Below are 23,397 nucleotides of genomic sequence, written 5' to 3' on the forward strand. Positions count from 1 at the left end.
ATAAAAAAATTAATTAAAAATAATAATAATAAGTCAGAATTCTAGAAGAGTCTATTATATTAATATATGTATATATATAACACTATGTTATATATATAACACTAATTTGTTTAAACATCAACAAGTCCATAAATATTAAAGCACTATCTAACAAATATAATATGTCTGATAATAATAAATTTTGTAAGCCCCGTTAAATGAAAATCTTCACAAGTCACTGAATACGCAATATCATTATTATTATTGTAATACGAATATAATAAAAATATAAAAAAAAAAAATATTTTAATGAAATTCAAGCAGAATTTATGATAGAATATATTGATCGAGAAAAAAAAGACATGTGGATTTATAGATATCGGAATTATACGTATATCTCTTATATTTACTTAGATTATCTAAAAGGTTTTTAATAGATTAGTTTGACAAAAATAAGCAGGAAGTCGTATAGATTTATAGACTACTTAAAATCCACCTTTGTTATATGAATATTTATTAAATATATTTGTATATATTTAAGATCCGTACAGCTACTATATAGCTGTACTTGTATATATTCTATCTTTAGCATTATCATTAACAAATACCTAGATTTTTTATTAGACTCGTAATAGAGTATTTTGTATCAAGAAACAGAAAGGCGTATATACCAATCTTAAAATTTAACTATCGTATCTATTAGATATATTTGCATATATTCTATCTCCAACATTATCATTAATAAATACCTATTTTTTCTAATAGACTCTTAATAGATTATTTTGATCAAGAAACAGAAAGACGTTCAGACATTTTAAAGACTACCTTTATAATATGAATATCTATTATGTATAGTTGCATATAATCTATCCCTAAAAAAAAAATGTCTTTTCTCATCCGGGCCACTCACACACCTTAGCTCAGCTCCTGCTCTACACTTGCTCTTTTTGGTTGGCAAATCCAAATTAACTTTAAATTATTTTGTGATTGCATTTATGCGTCGGTCAAAGTTCGCGCTATGCTGTTGCTGTTAGTGTTGTTGTTGTTGCCGTTGCTGTTGCTGTTGGGCTGTGCGGTACGTGGTTGGCACACTTTGCGCTGGCTGCTGCTGCTTGGCTCCATTAATTTGCAGCAGGGGGAAACCCATACAGCAAACATATTGGGCAAACTGCGAGGCGGGGCTGTCGTACACTTACGACTTAACCGGAGGCGGAGGCGGAGGGCGGTGGGGGACCTGCGCCCGGGGCTGATTGGTCACGTGCCTGGCGCACGGGGCTGGGCTTCAATTCGTTGTGATTGCTTTGTATCGATTACAAAATGCATTACAGCATTGCCACATGATAAATAACATCGAGTGGGCGGCTCAAAGTGGGCGGGCCAGGAGCCGGGGCAGGCGTGTGTCCTGTGCTTCAAATGAATGGAAACAATGAGCATCGCATCGCATTAGCTATACAAACTTCAACTGCGTGCTCAACATATTTAAATTCGCCCCGATCACATGGCAAGTGCTCATATATAAAATTGATTAAATTGCTGCAATCGAAAAAGAAGAGAAACAGAAGAAGAAGAAAACCATCCATCACAACTTTCTAATTTGCAGCTGAGGACAAATGCCAACCCCAATGCAAGCTAAGGAAATTGTTTTTTGTCCCTGTCCCTTGTCAAATGCTTAAGACGTAATGGTTCCAATCGATAATCAATAGTTGTTAACACAACTCTATCGAAAAATGGGCCTCTCCTTCTGTCTCTCTCTCTCTCTCTCTCTATCTTGCAGGAGTCTTTTATTGTCAAGTGAGTGCGGCTAGTGTGACCGTAGGTCATCAGTTCTCTTCTATTTGATCAATCTATTGCATTTTTCTCCTCTCTCTGTCTGTCTCTTGTTCTTGATTTCTATGTCGAAACTTTTGCTGCGGCTCCGGCACATAAAATGCCTACAATTTTTTCATTGTATGTTAAAAAACCATGTTGTCTGTCAGTTTTCCTCTCTCTCTTTATTTCTCGACCCAATTTATAATTTTTACTCTCTCAAGTTCATTCTCTCCTTCTCCTTATCTCCTTATCACACACTCTCTCTCTCTTTCTCTGTCGTTAAATTTGATACTGCCCTAACTCTCTCACTCTCACTCTTCCTCAGTCTTTCTCTCTTACTCCGTATCTTCCTCATATCGCTCTCTCTCTTGCTAAATTTGTGTCCCGTTCTATTAGCTGTCCCTTCTCTATCTCTCTCTATCTCTATCTTTCTTCAGGTATCTAGCTCTTGTTCCAGTTGCAAATGGATTTAATTTGTTATTCATATTTAATTTGATTTCCCATTCTATTTAGCCTAGAATTGCTCTATTCCATTCTCCATCTCTCTCTATCTCTGTGGCTTTTCTTTTATTGCTTACTGCCATCTCAGCTTGGTATTCTTCGCGCACAGTGTGACCGTCTGCTATTACTGTCTATTTGACTTTTTAAAAGTTTTCCTACTTTTGTCTTAAAACATTTCGCTTCGTCTTCGCCTCTTACTGTGTCCCCAACCCACTCATTCACTCTTTATCTCTCTGTCTCTGTCTCTTTTGCCTTCTCTCTCTCTGGGCTGGCTGAATGTCATTTAAGTTTGCCATTTGCTCAGTGTGACCATGTGCTATTAATAACAAATGAAATTGCCGCCAGGCTAATGCACAGCACTTTGCTAACTTGTCCGCAGCGCGCAATGCTTTTTGCTCTTGTTGTTGCAGTTGTTGTTGTTGCTGTTCTCGTTGTTGCCATTAAGCCACACGTGCCATTGTTTTTTTTGTTGCCATTATTGCCGCTGCCGTTGCCATGGCGCAAAATAAAATGCAATGACGTGATTATTATACAATTTGTATCAATTTACTTTTGATATGGCGAGCACAGTTACAATAGCTACGCGCCATCGCTGCTGATATAACTTTACTGCCACACACACAAATACACACACATACACACCCACACATGGTCACCCTTTATTCGGACTGTTGTTTATTTATGCATATCACTTAATGCATGCAACTCTTGCCCCATGGGCTAATCCGCAATGCCTCAAAATGCCGCCCTTAAGTTGGCTTTATTACAAATGGGAATTATTATTGATATAAGTGGTTCGAGGGAGTGTGTATGTGTGTGTGTGTGCTTTGCGAGCAGCTGAAACCACATGGAAGAAGTTGTACAAACTCCTGAGAGACGCTTCGATGAGCGAGTACGAGACGCTGGCGGGTGAGAAAACTCGCTCAAGACATTGCCGCAACGTGCCGAAAGTTTTGTGATGCTTGGACAAGCGCCTGTCACACGCATCCTCCAACGCACACACACACGCACAGTGAGCACCCCTGCTCACCCTGGCAGAGACAGTGTCACTTGTGTTTCTTAAGTTTATTAAAGAGGCATAAAAGTGTCATTGGCGGTTAATGGCAGGCGATTAGTTGCATTAAGTTGACCAGCAAACAGCCCCAGCACAGCCACAACACCACACTCCCACTTCTCTCCCCCACTCTCTCTCTCTCTCATTCGCTCTCACCCCAACATGCCCGCTTGAAGTGAGTGCGTAATTGAATAGCAAACGCAGCCACACAACAACTATCTCATATCAATTTAGTGCCCAGGGATATTGGCCGTCTTTATGGCCGGCAATCAATCAGTTAATGGAAGGTCAAAGCAATCGATTGCCAACTGCAAATTAAGTTAGTACCTGATATAGTGCTGATATAGAAATGCAGTTTGTTCAAAGGCAAACAAACTTCAAGCCAAGTCAGGCAAACTCTGAAAATCTTTGGCAATACGAGAGCCATTCAAAGTCAGATCTTATATGTCATATGTATATATATTTCTACGTAATAGCTAGCTCGCAACATAATCAAACTCTTGTCACCTTAATAAGCAAATAAATAAATAAATAAACTCGAACTCAAATTTCGCATTAATCATTCAACATTTAATACCTAGAGCACAAGCTAAGCAAACGGTTTGGCCTATCGAGCAAGTGCGCTGCATATAACGTCACAAATAGATAGCCATATCCGATTGCAGACTTTTGGCCATAAGTATAAATTTTTGTATTGCCCTGGCAAGACTCTGAGCTGAAAGCTCCAGTGCTCGACTTGAGGGCGACGTGGAAAAACTTATTGAAAAGTCATAAGAGCCATAAAATACGAAAATGTCTTTGGCAGACGCACAGCAAAAGAGCTCTGCCTGTGGCTGGGGTAGGGGTAGGCGTGGCAAAAGCTTTAACTTGTCGCAAAAGCCGCATAAAATAAATACGGCGAACGGCGAAAGGGTAGGGAGGTAGGAGGAAGGTCTAGCAAATGGGATAACCTGAAACACATTATGCCAATGCGATAAACCCGCAAGCAACGAAATTGTTTTTGGCTACATCTTGGCCTGGTCGGGCTTTCGCTTCAGCTACAGCCACAGCTCCAGCTTCAGCTTTTGCTTTTGTAAATCATTTAACACGCTCTCGATTTTTATTTTAATGGCATTGCCGGAAAGTTTTTAATGGCTAACGCAGCAGCAACAACTACAACAGCAGCAGCACCAACAATAACATCAGCAACAACAACAGCTTCTGGTTTCGGGCCCTCGTATTATGGCCATCGATAATATGCGCAGCGCTTGGCTAAGTGGCAGGCATCGCGGCATCAAAGTCCTTTTATGGCATGCCACAGCACACTCAAGATGTTGCCAACTCCCATGGCGAGCAATATATGTAGAAGTGGGTGCTCGTGCCACTCTCTCTCTCTCTCTCACTCACTCCGTCTCTCTGTGTGTATTGAATTATTTTCTCGCAGCGTTGGCAAATGTTTATTGCTCAGCATATTTCGGTAATTTTTGATGCATGCGAATTTGATATAACTTCTTAAGCACAAGCCGATTGTTTATATGAGCAAAAATATTATTATACATATATATATATTTATATGTACATATATGTATTTTAATATACATGTAAATGTGCTTTAGTTGGGATCTAATCGGATCGTTCACCATTTAAAACTTCATATCTTGACTTATGGATATAAATAAGGATGGGCAGACAGACGGACGGACAGACAAGCGGACAGATGGACAGACAGAGAGACAGATAGACAGACGTACTGATGAATTAACTCTTCGTTCTCAGCAAGAATAGATTACCTTTAAGTGGTCTGCCACGCCTTCTTCTCCATGTTGCATACAGTTTCACAAAGCCGCCCAAACTAAAAAGTAGAGTATATTCTACAGTCTGTATATGATCATACGTGAATGAATGCTACAGCGATCCATACTGCACTACTCGTTCCATTCCGCCGTCTCTGAGTGGGGTGATACTCAGAGCGCTTTGAAGTGTGCGTGAGTGAGCTGGAGCTATATATGCAGCACTCAGCGAGTGAGCCACAGCGATCAAAGCTCAAGTGATCGACGCCTTTTCTTTAAAATGTGTATATATAAAGGTTCTTCTTACAAACAAATATCCCATTTGATATAAATAAAGGCGTGTAACTGGAGAGCAAGTGCTGCTTGAGCGTCGTAAATTCCGAGACTATTCAGCATAAGAAAGAGGAATGATAGAGAAAAAGGGCTTGTAAATTGTGTGTGTCTGATGAGCGATGTATGTGAATAGTATATACAGAAACATATTTAGATATCTATGCACATAAGCATATAAAAGTCGTCTGATATTTTAGGGACTTTAAGCTAAAGGCTATAAATTAGAATTTTAGCTAATAGGCAGCTAAAGAGTTGAATGAATTTTAGCTTATTTTGTAAACTGCTCTCTCCCTCTCTCATTCTCTGCTCTCCGCTCCTTCTACCACCTATGCCTTCTGCTGCTGCTGTTGCTCTTGCTCCACCTCTGACAGCCCTTTCACTGTCTCTCTCCCGCCCTCAGCCCCTGCTCGGTTAATGCCTTTCAGCTTGCATATGTGAGATGCACAGGCGTCAAATGTTAGCGGCAATGTCAGCAGCAAACGTCCTGCAGGATATGCTTGCCTTGCCGAGCGCCCCATGCAAAGCTCATCAAATCACAATGCAACACACACTTTGTACATTATGTATGTAAGTGTGTGTCTGTGTGTGTGTGTGTGTGTTAATGATAATCATGAATATTATGCTGCTTGTTTGGTGTGTATTTTGGGCCCCGGGCAAACAGTTTGCCTGTTGTTTGCCCAACAAAATGTTAATATGCTGAGCCAGCGTCCCGAAAGCCAAACCAAACCAAAACTAACCAAGCCAAGCCAAACCAAGCCAAGCCAAGGCAAATCAAAGCAAAGCAGCAGGCGCATTGTTTAAATATTTGATTAGCTTTAGTTTTAGCTTCAGCTTCAGATTTGGCTCCAGCTTTAGCCAGGCATCTGCCTTAATATCCACTTTCATTTCAGCGTTTTTTGCACCGCACTCTGTTCAAGTCTTTTGTGCGCAATAAAATCAACTTAATTAAAGTTAAACAAGCAGCTAATCAAATTTTTATTATATTGTCTTGGCCAACACCCTTCAGCGCCAGACAGTTAACTAAACGTGGCGTAATTTCATTTTAAAAATGCATGCTCATGTCTCTGTGTGTGTGCATCTGTGTGGATGTGTGTGTGTGTGTGTTTGTGTTGTTGTGGCTTACATACGACTCCCCTCATTGGGGCACTGCCAAAGTCTGGCAAAGCTAGCGAAATATTTGTTTGTTGTGGCTTCTATTTTTTTTCCATTTAAAAAACGCATATATGTATGTGTATTGTGTTACCCTGTATATATATACAAATATTCGTGTATTTAGCAATAATCGAAGTTTTAAGTAAGCTATGCCCAAAATAAATCTCTAACTCTAAAAAAAAGGCATTTAAATGCATTAAAATGAACATTTATTAAATATTACTAATTTGTTTATATATGTATATCTATCATATACATATATGTATATGTATGCTATTTTATATATATGTATATCTTAGAGTAGTGTACATAATTAATTGAGCGGCAGCAGTCGATGCAGGTGTGTGGGGGCTCGATTAGTTTTATTTCGCTAAGATTTTGATCCCGTTGCATTACACATACACGCCCACGCCCACGCTCACACACACAGACACGCGCAGACACAGAAACTGCTGGCCGAGTGTGAGCTCAAGTGCGTATAGAAGTTGGCGACGACTCGCTGGCGCCTTGGAGCCACCAGGCACGCCACATGGTCGGCGTGCGACTTTCAAAATCATCCACATTGTAGTACTCGAACTCCTCGTCGCAGCTCCAGCTGCCGATAATGTTGGGCCGCTCGACCAGACTCAAATTGGAGCTCAGATTGTTTGAGCTGCTGTTGTGCGGCTGGACGGTGATGGTTAGCTCCTTCAGCGGCAGCTCCTGGCACTGATGGCGACTGCTCTTTGCCACAGAGCTGGCCGAGCAGCAGCAATAGCAACAGCAGCTACACATCTACTGGGAGGGAGAGGAAGAGAGAGAGAGAATGAGAAAACGAGAGTGAGTGAGAGACAAAACTATAATGAATGTAAGGCATTGTGCTGTAGTAAAACGAAAGATAATATAGTGAGAGAAGGACTGAGAGAGATAGAAAGAGAGAAGACAGAGGGAGGGAGAGAGAGAAAGAAAAAAAGTGTTAGTGAGTGAGAGATAATACTTTTATGAATGCAAGGAGAGAGAGAGAGAGAGAGAGAGAGAGAGAGAGAGAGAGAAAGAGAGAGAAGGATGTATAGCATTCAGATGTTGTAAACGAAAAATAAAAGAGACAGAGAGAGCGAGAGAGATGGGAAGAGAGAGGTAATACTATTATGCTTGAGCAGTACTAAAATGAAAAATATAGGAGAGACATACGTAAAACTCATATCAATGAGCTGTGAGTAAATAAAAATTAAAATAAAATAAAATAAGTTCCAAAATAAAGAGAAATAGAGATATATAGCGAGAATCAATAAATTGAAGAAGAGTTTGAAGTGAGAAGCCAGGAAAGCAACACTAAAGAAATTCTTAGGAATGTTCTAAGAAACTCTATTCGATTTGGGTAGATGTTTGAGTAGATGTCTGAACGTAAGAGAATAAAAAATAATAAATAAAAATTTGTGACTTACATAAACAACAAGTCCTCAAGAGCTGCAATTAGGCCATGAATAACAGAACAGTCAAAAATCAATATAAGATCGCTGTAGATAGCTTCCCAATAGTAGACTCTGCTCAGTAGCTTCTGAATATGTAACTTCTCAATAGTAGCTTCTTCTTCTCGGTAGTAACTTTAGATCGATGTAGCTACCCAATAGATAGCTTCTTATCAATAGAGCTTCCCTTTGTGTGGAAGGTTGCAATGACTTTGAGCTGCGGCAGTTGCAATGCCAACGCCTTATATAGAGAGACGAGGCGAGTGCGAGTGAGCTCGCTTTACTCTCGTTCATAGCCCGAAAGTAAAAGTTTACAATGGAAGTTTTCGTTATTTCTTGTTTTGTTTCTCTCTCTCTCTCTCTCTCTCTCTTTCTCTCTCTCTCTCTTTAGCCAGAACCACGCACTCGGCAACTGTTTGGCTAGACAGAGTGCTGAGAGAATGGCGAATTGTAACTGAATACTGTTTCGGTTATTCATAAACATAATCAGCAGCTGCGACAAATTCGTTTATGCAAAATGCGAAATAATTTATGAAATAATTGAGTGGATTATTACAGAAATCACTTGAAATTTGTATATGTATGTATGTGTGTGTATGATGCCATACAGGTATAAATTTTAATAATTATAATTATGCTTAATACTGCGGCCATTCAATCAGTGGCAACGGCTGCTGCTGCTGCTGTTGCTGTTACTGCTGCGGCTGCAGCTGATTATCATTCATCATGATGTATAAATAATGCGGCACTGTGGAGTTGGGGGAATTGACATATTGTATTACCAATTTGCAAATGCAAATGCAAATGCGCTGACAGCCGACGGATGTCTAAAATTTCACGCACAAACTGCTGCTAAATGGCCAAAAGGTTGCCATGGAAAATGGGAGGGAATTGGGATTGGGAATGGTGGAAATGGGAACAGATTATTTGTAGCTTTGTGTAACTCAAGTTCAGTTCAAAGTGAACTCTGAACCAGGCATATTGATTAACGCTCCCACCTTGCTCTTGATTGATATGGCCAAACACCTGACTAGAGTCAGCTTTCAGTTTTCAGCTTGCAGCTGGCTAAAAGGCAAAATAATGTGCGCCATTGCCCAGATCCACATCGGTGAAGATTTCAATTTCATCCTTGATGGCCACGCCCGAGTAGCGCTCCACGCCGGCAGCGTTGCCCCTCTGGGCAGACTGTGGCGTTGCCAGCTCTGGTAACAGGTGACTGGAATGCACATCCGCACAGATGCTGATCTCCTCGAGGCGGGCTGGGGAATGGGAGCCGCGCATGACAACCGCCGATGGGGTCGCTAGCTGCTGCTGCTGCTGCTGCTTCTCTAGCTGCTCCAGCTCCAGGGTGTTCGCCAGCAGCCCCGGCTCCAGCTCCATCTGTAGAGTGAGCTGCTGTGGCTTTAGCAGTGCCTCCGGCGTGGACGACAGCGTTCGCTTCAACTCCAGCTTCAGCTCCGGCTCCGTTGCCGTCATCAGCTGCGGCTGCGGCTGTGGCTGCGGCTGCTCCACCTTGCTGTGGCTCGGCGACTGCTGCTCGAGCTGATCGGCAAAGGTCTGCTCGTCGTCGTCCTGATGCTGCTTGTAGCAGTTGCCAAACAGGAAGCAGTCGGCGAAGAAGCGCATTGCTCGGCTGCCCGCCCACAACTGGCCAGTGGACGGGGCCCGGCGGCCAAGTGCCGCCGTTATATAGAGTGCTGCGGGTGCCGTGGCTGTTGCTTAATTGAAATGCAAATTGATTTTTCAGCTTCAGTTTCGGCACAGGTCTGTCAGCTGTTTGCTTATCGATTGATGATAGGTCGCAGCAGCTGCTTTTGTTTTTGCCGTTTTATTTTGCTTTTCTATAAATACGTTTTCCTTTGGCTTAACACAGTTTCTTGCTTTAATTTTGTTTTTGCTGTTTTCTTTTCTTTTATTTTATTTATTTTTTTGTGTGCAGTTTCAATTTCAATTAGCTGGGAGGCGGACGCAGTCAAACACAATTTACACTTTTCGCTGTCTACTTTTGTGCGCCACGCCCATGCCCCCCACCCCCTTTGGAAACTTGGCGGAGCCTAATGAGTTTTGTAATTATGCAAAGTTGAACATAATTAGAACAGCAGCTCAAATACAAAATTACTCGAGATGAAATTCAAAACGAAATGAACGAATAAAAGCATTCACAATTGCGGGGGCGAGCCGGCCAAATATCCCCCAGCTATGTATGTATGGCAGGAGGTCTTCCTGCCATCCCCATCCTGCCAGCTGCTCATAAACAATACGTTGATAAACGTTGCCAACAATCGTTAGCTGCGCTACCCAAACTACGGTTGCTGTATTCTGGGAAGCTGTTTGTGACATAGAGTAGTGCAGTAATTAATTGCAGGTACAGTGGGCATTGGCGACAATGCGACAGTGTTATAAGTGGGGAAACTATATATATCATCAATTGTTGGGGAAATATATCAATTTAGATATGAGTGAGGCTTCGAAACAAATTTCTTTCAATAGAAAAATTTTCACTTATATTCAAGTACAGTGAGCATTGGCAAATATGAGTATTATCATTTTGATAGTTGTATAAATATTTTCACTATTTATTCTACTTATGGTTTTTGTTTACTTCTAAATGTTGATTCGTTTCAGCATTTTAAATAAAACTTTAACTTATTTGCAAGTACAGTAAACATTGGCTAATCTAAAATTCCTGTTAATAATGAATTATTGCTATGATTTAACATTTTATTCCGATTGTTTTGTTCGGATTTGAGCTCAAGGCATTTCAAATTATATATTCAATGTTTGCTGCTCGCTACAGAGAACTTTTAACTAGCTGTAAATACAGTAGTCACTGACTAATGTATATAGAAATAAAGAGTAAATATATATTTGAATAATTGTGCTGCCTTATCTCGACTTGAATCATGGCTAATGGCATTTTATAATATATTCAATATATTCAATCTCTACTGTTGTCTATACAGAATTTCAGCTTGGCTGCTAATACAGTAGCTATTGTCGTATATATAACCTACTATATATTGAAAATCAAACCTCATTGAAGGAAAACGCATTGCCTTTTCTAAGACTCCTACTCCTAAACCATATAAACTTTCATACTATTTATACCGAAATATTTTGTAGTTATTTCAACGAACAATTTATATCAAATTATAATCTATTTATCTATTTGACTCTGTGATTGGCTTAAAGTTTCATTGCAAAGTAAATTTCAAATATTATTTCATTTCCATAGTTTATTATTTCATTCAATCTCCACCAAAATCCATAAAGCTTCACAAAATTGCAACACGAATAAAGCAAATTTGTGCAAATTGCACAATAATTACTTTTGAGAGACGAATGCAATATTTATTTCATTTGAAACTCAATTAAAATCAAAGCAATATATTTCGCTAGAAATGCAAAAAGATATGAATAAAAATGAAAATACAAAAATAAAATAAAATAAACAAATAGAAAATAGGAAATTTGCGTTTGGCTTTCTCTGTTCGCTATTCCAGTTAGAGCATAGAGAATTGTGGTTTGTCCGTGTGTGTGAGAGTGTCTGCATGTGTATGTGTGAGTGTTTGCTAAATTTAAGCTTTCATATTGTGAGTTTAAATACACTGTAGAAGAGTAACGAGAGCATATTAGTTTATGTCAGTTGAGTGAAATAATGCAGTTTTATAAATATTATTAAACTAAGAGGTTTTTTTTTTTTTTTTTATGCGAATCTTAGAACCTCCTAGGCTCTTTGGAATGCAGTTCCTGAAGAGTCTTGAGCGCTTTAGCAAACTTGAAAAGAGCTCAAAGCAATTCATAGCCGCTCTGGCATTGTGAACGGGCATTAGGCAGTCGTCTACAGTCGTCTCTCAGTATAAATGTTAAACGCTTTGAAGTGTATTGTAAAGCAATCTTAAGACACTTAGGGCTACGCTTAAGAGGAGCCGTGGTCAGTAAGCATTATATATATATTAATCTTGCTTTAGTTCAGTTCATAAAGTAGTTGAACTTCTTTAACAAATAAAAGCTAACAGCTTGAAGGCTGAACTTCTTCAAGAAGGTAATACCTTTAAAGCGAAACTTATTCAGCAAGCTATAGCTAAGTGCTTTAGGTAGCAGTTTTAAAGCAGAACTTCTTCAGCCGTTAATATCTAACAGCTTTAAAGCTGAACTTCTCAGTGGGTACCAGCTTCAAAGCTGAACTTCTCCAGAAGCTAAAAGCTAAAATTTGTAAAGCTAAATTTCTTCAGCGGGTAATAGTTAACAGCAACATAGCTGAACTTCTTTAGCGGATAAAAGCTGGCAGCTTTAAAGCTGAACTTCATCAGCAGCTTCAAAGCTGAGCTTAAGCATCTTATAGCCAACAGCTTTAAAGCTGTTTCGGCACTGTGAGCGAGCATTAGGCCGTCGTCTATAGCCGTCTCAAGTTTTTATTTGTTTTTTTTTTGCTCTTCTGCTTCTTCTTTTTTTTTTTTTTTTTTTTTTTTTTTTTTTTTTTTGGTTGCGGCCAGGCAAACTAGAAAAATATCAATGTCATTTACAGGCCTTGGGCTAAATTGGGGGTTGCTGCTGTCAGTGGTGCGTGTGGTGTTGTTTAGTGTTGTTGTTGTTGCTGTTGCCGTTATGTAATGTTAGATGTCTGTTTGGTGTATTTTGTGCGTGTGCTTCTTTTCTATTGTTGTTGTTGTTGTTGTTGTTGGTGCTGCTGGGGCACATCATTGCGGTTATACTCGGGTTGCCTGGCGATTTGCCGCTGTGCAGTCTATGTTGAGGACTCGCTTGTTGTTGTCCAATTTGTTGTTGTTGTTGCTTGTTTATTTGGCTTTGGTCTCGTGGCTGTCAAACCAAGCGCATAACCGCAGAGCGACGCACAGCAGCAGCGTCGGCCACCCCCAATCCGCCCACTGTTGCACGTTTGGCGGTTGCCACGCAGCTATTTTCAATTTGTGTTGCATAAGTTCGAGCAGCGCGCCCAACTAAAATGGAAGCTGCTGCAAATCTCATTTACTCACTTCTATTTTCATTCTCTAATTTTTTTTTTTTTTTTTTTTTTTTTTTTGCGGCTTCTTCCACGGGCAGAGCAAATCCGTTTGGCAATCCGGAGCTTCAACCCCGAATTGAGAACCCATCCACTCTCATTCCCATTTTTTTTCTCTGTGTCCTTTTTTCTGGTTTCTGTGGCTGCTTTGAATGCGCGTCTGCCGTTGCTGCTGCTGCTGTGGTCATGCCCACTTGATGCGTATTTAATTAACGTTAATTGAAATTGATTTATGTATGCAGCGTGCGTACGCTGGCCCCTTCGCCTTCCCCCCAGGACCGTGCTCCCCTTGGCTTTGGCCTGCTTTGTTGGCCAATCGAAAAATGTGCTGCGTGAAATTTGCGGCAAATTGTTGGATGTCAACAGAAAACAATTTTTGTATATATTTGCTGCATATTGAAGCATGAAAAATTTGTGGCTTCATTAAATTAATTAGGCGAAATAGAAAATTTGACGAGTTTCCAATTTGTCTTGTGGCTGCTTGGGTAAAAGGTGAAAGCACTCTTTGCTATGGATGCTGTAGTTCAGTTGTTGCCTTTATGTGCTCAAGTATGTGGACCAGGTGGGGGCTAAGGCCACGAAAGATGTGAAGAAATTGTAAAGGTTTATTTTAAAAAGTTTAGCAGTAGTTAAGAAGAGGTAAATGTTGGAGAGCTAAACGCAAATACAATTCAATTACATTCTGCATGTAGCTGCAGAAGAATCCAAGATAGATATGATTTGGTTTGCTGGGCTGGAAATAGGAATTTTCCGGGTCACTCAACCTCTGGTTGCTAGCCGCCTAGATCATCCGATTTATGTTCCTAACTTCATTTACATGGGTTTTTGGTAGAAGCGGGCCTCCTCATCCTGCCTCAGACTTACGGTATATAAACAGCCAGGAATATTGGAGCTTTATCCAGAGTCATGGCCAATGCCATATATTATCATTAGAATAAAATACTATTTATAAAATAATTATATAATATATAATACAGTCGAGTCTGGATTATTTGTACTACGCTTAATCAAAAATCGCAATACATAAAAAAAATCGATCCCTTTAAAAGAAGTTTGTTCTCAATAATTCTCGATTATTTGAATTTCCGTGCAAATAAAAGAAAAAAAAAAAAAAAAGTTTCCCTTTGCCATTTTGAATTATCGGGATTCTATTGTATTATATAATTTATAAAAATAAATTTTTTCTTAAATTTTCTAAAAAAAAAAAAAATAATAATAATAATAATAATAATATTAATGATCGCAACAGAACGTCGTTTGATAACTACTCTTCTTACATAAGTGAAATATCTATCAAATCGTGCGTACATATGTAAGTAGATATACATACAAGTATATCTTTGTATTATACACCGAAGTGTAATTTATATACAGAAGTTTTTCTATGTTCCATACATACATATATATTTATCTTCGTTTGCTTGCAGATACTCTGTAGGTTTTTGGTCACATGAATTAACATTTACAAATCTCAAATCATCACACAAATTAGCAATTCAGAGCATAAAAAGCAAATGTAGGAAATCCTTGGCTTGAGCTGCACAAATTAATCAACGAACACACTTAAAGATCAAGGCTGAAATTTGCAGCCTGAATTAAGCACAAGTCATGTGCTCATCAAAAGAAAACTCGAAAGCCCGCAGCTCGTGCGGGGGGGCAGCAGAGGTTATCAGATTTTTGATGTAAAAACTAATCAAATCAACGCGCGGCTGCTGCTGCTCGAGCCGGGCTTACGGGGCACCATAAAATTAACGAGCGGCGCCTGGAAATGTGCAATGCGTTTGCGCAATTTCCACATCATTAATTTTTTTTTTGTGCTTTTCCATTTCGGCACATGAAGCGCAGCAATTGCAGAAACAAAAGCAGAAGCAGTGGCGAAAGAGGGAGGGGAAAGAAAGTTAAAGAAACACGAATTCGTGTGGCGCACATTAAAAGAGCTCAGCGAAATACACATGTGAGAGCAGCAGCTGCTGCTGCTGTGGTTGCCTCTCCTCCTTCTGCTCCTGCTTCTGCTGCTGCTGCTGCTATTGTTATTGTTGTTTTTAGCTTTTATGTTGATTTAATTAGAAAACGCAGCAGGCGCAACTTTTCTTGGAATCTCTTTTATGGCATAATTTTAGGCACAACCAAATCGAAGCAGTCCCTAACTGTGCGCCTGCTGCCATCGAAAAAGACAATAAAAAGCGAGCCAGAAATTAACGAGCGGCACCTGCAGCACCCAAAGCTGAAGTCTCGTAAATTAGAAGATGGTACGAGTATTTTGTGCGTGCGCAAATAAATGTGAGATGATGCGGCACACGGTTAGGCATCAAAGCGGCAGCAGCAAATGTTTGCCCAGCTACTTTTTCCAATAAAAATCACTCATACGACCTGTTAACCGGATATCACACATACGCATGCATATAACATCAATATGTGTACATGTGTGTGTGGGTATGTGTCGATTTACTGCTTTTACTTATGCTTTATCTCTCGCTCTTTCTCTTTACAGGTGAGTTCTTGATTTCTGTTGGGCAAATTGCAAATGCTTTTGCAACTGTACTGAAGCTGAAATAGGAAAAATCGTGAGTAGCCAAAAAGATCTGCAGCTAAATGGGCTATATATGTATATAAATATATTAAGCATTAGCCAAGAATTTAACGTTGTTTACAAGTTTGTCCTGATTGACTGACTGCTTGAAAGCAAAAATCAAAATACACACGAGTACTTTGAATCCACATGAAGACCTTGGGCTATAATAATTAAAACCAAATTACAATTAAATCACTTAATTATGATGATATGATGATATAGAAGCTAGAAGAGCAAACAAAAGTACGAAAAGTTTTTTATGCTGCCTTAATGTTTTGTGAATTCTAATATATTCAAGTCAATTAGATATTCATGGGAGAGTTTAAATTGAAGACCAGCAACAGCTAGCAAAATTAAGCAATCGTGGGTGCTAATCAAGTTTAATGAAGTTATCTATAAACAAAAAGGCATAATAATAATAATAGTAATGGAAATATTATATTAAATAGAAAAGCTAAATCTAAAAACTAATTGTTTTAATAGAATAACAATTGTCTTAATTAGTATTCCATATATATCTAGGCAGCTTATGATATTTTATTATATAAAAAAAGCTAAGTCTAAAAACTAACTGAATTAAGACAATTACAAATTGTATTGTTTTTTAAGCTCATAATTTAACAAAATTAAATTAATTCATTTTAATTAACAACCCATACACATATATCTAAGCAGTTTATGCAATTTTAACTATAATGATATAAAAATACAATTAATATTCCATATGTATCTAGGCTTATCTAGGCTTCTGAAATTTTTACTAAATTCATATACCAAATCAATACAAATTCAATTGATGCTCCGCTTTGTGCAGCAATTGTAGAGCACTAGAGAATTCGCTGTTCAAAGAAGCATTTCAATCATTAGCCAAGTTAGTGGAAATAGAAAAACCAACAGCAAAATTATTTCCTGTTCGTTGATCTTTGGTCGCTGTTGTTGTTGTTGTTGTTGCTTCTGTTGTTTGTTTTCTAATTCCGGCAACAATGAAACGCTGTCTAGAAATTTTCCTAATTATGCGTTACCTGCACGTACCACGTACCAGTGGGGAGGCAACAGATTTTGCAAATGTTTAGCCGCGCCCACCAGCCAGCACACACACACACACACCTACACCCAGCCACCGGCCCACTCACCTTAGTCAATGGGCCACAAAAACGACGAAACAATAGCGCAAAAATGTCGAGCGATGCCAGCGAAAAAGCGAATGCGCTATGTAAATTTTGTGTGCTGACGACAAAACCCCAAAAAGCTTAGCTTCAACCTACCATCCACCCACCCACACACACACACACACCAACACACACATACATACACTTAACGTTTCTGTGATTAACAATTACAAAACAGCAGCAGCAAAAACAGAAACTGAAACCTCAGAAGCGTTTGCCGTATCCAAAAAACCAGCCAAACAATACGCAGGCGACTGCCATTGTGCAGTGAGAGAGAGAGAGAGAGAGGGGGGGGGGGGAAGAAAGGAGAGCGAGGGAGTTAGATTGGGCGAGGCTTGGGGGCTGGTCGTGGCATTTGCCGGCGTCCGCTACGTGCGTTGCCATAAGCAATTTAGCTAATTTTCTACAACGACTAACGCAAAATAATCGAAGCGTAAGATAACAAAAACAGTTGAGCGCGTTGCTGTTGCTGTTTATGTTATTGTTGTTGTTGTTGTTGTTGCTGGTGATGCTGCTGCTGCCACGCCCCCTTCGCGTGCTTCTCCTCCGACTCTTGAATAAGTAGAGAGCAGAGCAGCAAAAAAAAAAAAAAAAAAAAAAAAAACATGAAATAAAACAAAACAATGGCAGCAGCAAAATCATCGGTCATGCCTCGGACGGAAAGTTTTAGCCAGAGTTGCCATCCTTATGGCCAGATTTTTGTATTTGTTACGTGGGATTTGTTATGCGCTTGTTATTTTTGCCACACACCCCACACCCCCTTGTGCCGGCGGCAGCGTGGCAATTGTGCCACGTTCTGCCATTTGCATTGTCGAATCACAGTAAGTATATATTTATATATATATATATGCGCTTGTATTATTTTTCAATGACTGCTCAAAAATCAATGCACTGCGAGAAATAAAGTTTTTAAAGCAGACTCTGCTCCTTTAACTCTAATTGTGATGCATAAGTATGTGTATTTCATATAGGGATATGATAAATATAGTTGGTGGTTTACCCCTTGGCAGAACTTTCTAAATTCCGATTTGTGCTCGCAATTGTTGCTTGATGCTGCTGCTGCTGCTGCTGCTGCTGCTCCTGCTGGCTAGTGCATAAACATAACAATAAATGTAATGTTTTGTAGTCTAGTGTGAGCGTAGTTTGTAATAATCATCATCATAATCATCATAAGGCGGTCATAACATGGGATTTACTGTCAGGTTTGGCAGCGCCCTCCACCAACCCTCTCTACCCTCTATCCACTGCCCCTGCCCAGGTCTTGTTTAATAATCGTAGCTTTTTATGCCCTTGCTCATGGCTGTCCGTTGCTGTAGGTGGCTGTGGCTCTGGCTATGGCTCTGGCTATAGCTGCAACGCGTCTCTGTCGACCAGAGCAGCTAAAAATCAAATTTGCCTTGGCTACATTTATTCCGGCATCAGAGTATTCCAGCCAGACCCTCAGCAAATGCCATTTGATTGAATTTTAAATATTGCCTCAAGACGTTTGCCAGCTGGAACGAGTTGAGCTGGACGCTCTGGCATCATATCACTCTCTCACTCTCTCGCTCTCTACAGCTCTCTCTCTCCCACATTTTTCTTATATTGGAAATGGAAATTAAAAGATATATGGAACGTCGAGAACAATGCAGTAGCTCTTCTTTCATTATGAGAATGCTCTCAGCTGATTTTGACCTAAAATCAATTATACACAAATATTTATACATATAATTTATTGCTTCTTCAGAAATATGTTTGGATTACAGGAGACTATGACTCCAAAAAGAATCAAAATATTCTTTTCTTTTATTCTCTTGTCTTTGTTATGTTTCTTGTTTCTTATGCCTGCCTATCTTAGTAGTTTGAATATGTTTCAATCCATTTAATGCTATGCAAGTTTATTCTGTCATTTTACTACATGCTATGAAACAAAACATGCCAAATTCATACACAAACACTAAAGACGTATATTGTGAGTGAAGCCTTGCACATCTCTAATAGGCAACATAGAAGGAATGAGCACGGAGAGATGAGCACAGAGACAATAATCACAGAGGGAGGGATCACTGAGATAGTGGTTATTGATAGAGTGGGCATTGGGAGAGTGATCATTGAGAGAGTAATCAAAGAGAGTGGTCATTGAGAGAGGGATCACTGAGAGAGCTATCTTAAAAGTGTGATATTTGAGAGAGTGATCACAAAGAGAGTTATCAGAGAGTGTGATCAGAGAGAGTCATCTAAGAAGAATGTACGCAAAAAGACTGATCAGAGAGAGACAGAAAGATCAAGGAGAAAATAAACATAAGCAGATCAGGTACAGGACAAACTTATATGTAATTTCCTCTCTCTTCTTCTTTGGAGACTAGGCTTCTTTGGAGCCTCAATTTTTGTTAAACTCATAACTCTTATTTGCGGTCCCTGAGGAAAAGCGATTGCATGGAAGATCTATATTCATGCTTCTACAGATCCAATATCATATTGCCTATAATTACTAATTACTATATACATATGTATATATTAAATTCAATTTACGAAATATTATGATCAGTTCCAAAGTGCTTCTCTCATCACACTCTATAAACAAGCTGGAATCTTTGCAATATTCACTTACATAACTATCTGCCATCGCTTCAATAATTCCAGAAATTGTTTACTTCTTTCATTGTGCATTATGCACATATACCATATGAGCATTCCCATACATATGTCTCCATATACGATAGTCAAGGACTTCTTTTATTGCTGCTTTTATTCATCGTCGCCTTTTCTCTTACACGAGCGCTGCCGCTGTCCAGTCAGACATTAAACAGCAGTCCTTGCCTAGTCCCGCACTGTAAACGTGTGTGTAAGTGAATTAAATAAATTTCGTAGCAAATTCCGTTGGCAAGACAAATGCGCTTATTGACTTGAAACGGCCGCGCATAAATTTTCCAGCTGCTACTTTGCCGTTGGCCTCGGCCCCAGCCAACATGTCCGACAGACAGCCTTTTCACAAAGCTCGAGTCCACCTGTCTGTGTATAAATTAACTGCAACTTTAACTGTCTCATGCGGCCTTCTCTCTGCGTCTTTCTCTTTCTCTCTCTCTGCTTCGCACTGCCCCATGGTGGCGGGCAAGGTGTGACAAATGTTCAGGTCCAAAGATTTGCAGCTCCGAGTCCCTGACAGTTGTCTGGCTCTGACTTGAGCCAAGAGCTGAGCCAGGACATGTTGCCCGGGCACTTAAATTGATTGCAGTGCATTAGCCTCAAGCAGCTGAAAAGAGTAAACGAAAGCATAGCATACGTATTATCCACTGATTAGCTCTTCAAATATCACCATACACAAAAACTACCGGAAAACTTCCATCATTTTTTAGCAAGCCAGCCAGCTAATCTATTTTACGTTCTATTTAAAGTATATATTCAAGACTAATACTGTGTTCTTTTTTCTTAAGGATCTGTGATTACTTTCGTATAGACTAGGGCCTAGCAAATAGTCTTTATAAACTACAGTTTTGATAAAATAGAAAATCATCGAATTTTATCTCTAGTAATTTCATTCCTCCGATTGCTGCGGTCTTAGCATCCCATTTACTTTATAAACGAAATGCAAAATCTCTCTCTCTCTCTCTCTCTCTCTCTCTGTCTCTCTGTTTCTCTTTATCTCTCTTCGTCCACGTATAGCCTTGATGGCATTTAATTTCCCAGTCCACTCTAGGAATCACGCAGCCAACTCCATCACGTTCCTAAACTTATCCTTCTGCACGCGCCGCCTTAGCTGCCAGCTAACTTTCCCTATCTCACTCTCGCTCCCAGTGGCTCTCCAACTCTATCACTCTCTCTCTCTCTCCCTTTTTGTCTGATATCTCATAATTGCATAGGCGAGTTAGTACTCATTAAAAGCGTTAATCGCTGCGCTGCTCTGTCGTTTCGATTACGCTTTTATGTGTTTGCATTTGGAGGACTTTACTTTTAATTCGGTGCCAAAGCGCTCAGGCACCGACGCAATTCGGGACACAAACCGATTTGCATAAATTTACGCGCAATGATAGCCCCGCTCGCTCACTCTCTCCTCCCCCATTCGGCGTCCTAGACCCATTCGCTCCGTCACTTTCGGCGTGATGAAACGCTGTCGTCACCGGTCTGCAAAAGCCACGGGCGTTTGTCCAAGGCGTCGACATCGCTGGCGATGACACTGAGTTGCGGCATGCCGATGGGTTGGGCGAGACTAGCGAATACCCTCTAGGGAAATGAAAGTAAATGTGTGCCCGAGCTGACCATAGAATCCTATGTAGGTTGTTCCTTAGTTATTTGAAATGAAACGATTACGTATTTGAAATAATGTTTTACACTTTCATTGTTATAGCTCTGCTTATGCTAAAACTAATGCAAAAATCTAAGGTACATTTATTATTATTTACGATCTGCAATCTCTTGCAAAACTTTCCAACTTCTCGTGAGATTGAGCTAGGGTATTGGGAGGACACTTAATTAAAAATTTTATTACGCAAATTTTGCCTTTTGTGTCGATAATTTTATGCTTATCATCGGCGCCGAGCTGCTGGCGGCTTCTAATTTGCAACATCAGCTCTGGGCTGAGGGTGGGGCTGGGTATGGGCCAATGTCGCTGTGGCAAAAGGTGTTGCAAATACGCACAGTGAATACAAAGGCAAAAACGCTGCTAACAGCTAGCGGACTGAGACTCGCACCCACGTCCATGCCCACGCCCCCACGCCCCCACTCAGCAGCCAGCGGGCAAATACATAAAAACGGAAATTAAAAAGGAAGCCAACGCAGCAAACTCACGACACGGCCAGCGATTGCTGCTGCTTCTGCCAGTTGGCGACTTGCGCTCGGACCTGGTCTGCGATATCGTCTTGGACGATTTTACTTTGCTTTCTGTATGTGTCTGTGTGCGTATAGCCATTGCCATTGCTGCTGCCTTAGCCCTTGCCCCTCCTATTCCCTAGCGCCCGAGTCGAACGGAAGTTTTCGCTTAATATGCAGGAAATTTCATTAAAGTTGCTACAACTTGGCCAACAGCGCTAGGGTTAGAGCATCCAGAGGTGGCTCACGTTGAAGCTTTGTGACTTGATCGCTATTATTTTGATGCTCATCAATTCGGACATCTTTCTGACAGCTGGCGTAACCAATTAGCTGTTAAAACCCTCTTTAGACTAGAGCTGCGAAGGTTGCGCTACGTTACCTAAATGCTTACGTAATCCAGCCAAACTCACGTCAAAGCAATAAAGCTTAATATGGAACCACTTAAGCAGATGACTAACATATTAATACGTTGCAAGGCATTCTGTAGTTGCTTGCGGAACTACTTTGAAAAAGGATTTATTAATGGAAATTTAATTGTTTAACTTACTTTATTTGGTTTGCTTACCTACGATACTTTCATGTCACGTTACGTTATTTAATAACGTTACACATTTTTTACGAATCGTTATGGCTGACTTAACGATACTGCTTCGTAACGTTTACGATACATAATTGCTTGTCTTACGTAATTACAATACGCAATTGCGTGTCTATTGTAATACCGTTACGTTTAACTTCATTCGTGTTACGTAATTCCACATCTTACGTAATAGTGTTACGTAATTCCACATCTTACGTAATAGTGTTACGTAATTCCACATCTTACGTAATAGTGTTACGTAATTCCATATCTTACGTAATAGTGTTACGTAATTCCATATCTTACGTGCTTGCGTTACGCAATTCCATATCTTACGTAATCGCTTTACGCACGTAATGGTGTTACGTAATTCCATATATTACGTGCTTGCGTTACGCAATACCATATCTTACGTTATTGAGTTACGTAATTTCATATCTTACGTAATTGCTTTACGCACGTAAATCTTTACTTTATGAAATGAAGAGGCTGTTTACGATATGTAAATGGGTCTTGCTTCCGGTATGTAAATGTTTACGTTACGTCATTGCGTACGTTACGTCATAATTATTTACTTTTCATGTGGATAGAAATTTAATTAACGAATTGTATTAGCATAGTAACTATGCTATGTATGACGTTACGTATGCTTCTAACGTTAGACTTCTCAAGTTTGTGAAGTAAATGCTGACATATTGCAACACTCAACGTTGTTTGCCTTCGCTTCACAACATAAGACAACATGCCATGCAGAAAAACAAACGAACACGTCTTGCACGTAACACGTAACGTAACGTGACAGCTTATGACAAATCCAACAAGCACACAGACAGACACAAAGACAGACACACATCGTTATTGCCATAATTGATATGCTGACTGGACGAGAGTGGACGGAATGGAGCTAGCAAGAAGTGCTGCCCACTTGCGAGATGCTGCTAACTAATAGGCCTATCACAAGCAAAGCTGTCTGCCTGGCTGGCTGTCTGTCTGGCTGGCTGTCTTTCTGTCTGGCAGCAACAATTGCCTCAATGAGTCGCTGCCACAATCAATTGGACAGCTGGGCAGCCGTGTGGCTGGCAGCTGGCAGCTGGCATCTGGCCAAAAATGAGTTTCAATCATGAGAACGACACAATAACCGGCAAACAGTATAGGCCACACGTCAACGCTTACACCCGCCGATTGCCGGGCGGAGGCAGCCAGCTGAAGACATAAAAAATTTA

General features: G+C 40.1%; 3 protein-coding genes across 15 annotated transcripts in view; 1 reads left to right on the forward strand and 2 right to left on the reverse strand.

Moving 5' to 3' along the window:
• The window catches only part of LOC108619667 (uncharacterized protein CG43867), a 155,157-nt gene that overhangs the window by 73,617 nt on the left and 58,143 nt on the right, over window positions 1–23,397 (forward strand). The window lies entirely within an intron of this gene.
• LOC108619670 (uncharacterized) lies at window positions 6,790–8,481 on the reverse strand. Its single transcript, XM_089474373.1, has 2 exons — window positions 8,022–8,481; window positions 6,790–7,374 (listed from the first exon to the last, which is right to left on the reverse strand). Exon 2 carries the CDS (start codon window positions 7,369–7,371, stop codon window positions 7,066–7,068), a length of 306 nt encoding a protein of 101 aa, XP_089330499.1. The 5' UTR covers window positions 7,372–7,374; window positions 8,022–8,481; the 3' UTR covers window positions 6,790–7,065.
• LOC149267989 (uncharacterized) lies at window positions 8,617–9,768 on the reverse strand. Its single transcript, XM_089474372.1, has one exon. It carries the CDS (start codon window positions 9,669–9,671, stop codon window positions 9,111–9,113), a length of 561 nt encoding a protein of 186 aa, XP_089330498.1. The 5' UTR covers window positions 9,672–9,768; the 3' UTR covers window positions 8,617–9,110.

Source organism: Drosophila arizonae, chromosome X (assembly GCF_054131065.1).
Source record: "Drosophila arizonae isolate 15081-1271.41 chromosome X, UAZ_ARI_1.0, whole genome shotgun sequence".
NCBI classification, from domain to species: domain Eukaryota; kingdom Metazoa; phylum Arthropoda; class Insecta; order Diptera; family Drosophilidae; genus Drosophila; species Drosophila arizonae.

Coding starts and splice junctions, on each gene's coding strand:
- LOC108619670 (XM_089474373.1), bottom strand. CDS start 7,371: ATGTGTAGCTGCTGTTGCTATTGCTGCTGCTCGGCCAGCTCTGTGGCA.
- LOC149267989 (XM_089474372.1), bottom strand. CDS start 9,671: ATGCGCTTCTTCGCCGACTGCTTCCTGTTTGGCAACTGCTACAAGCAG.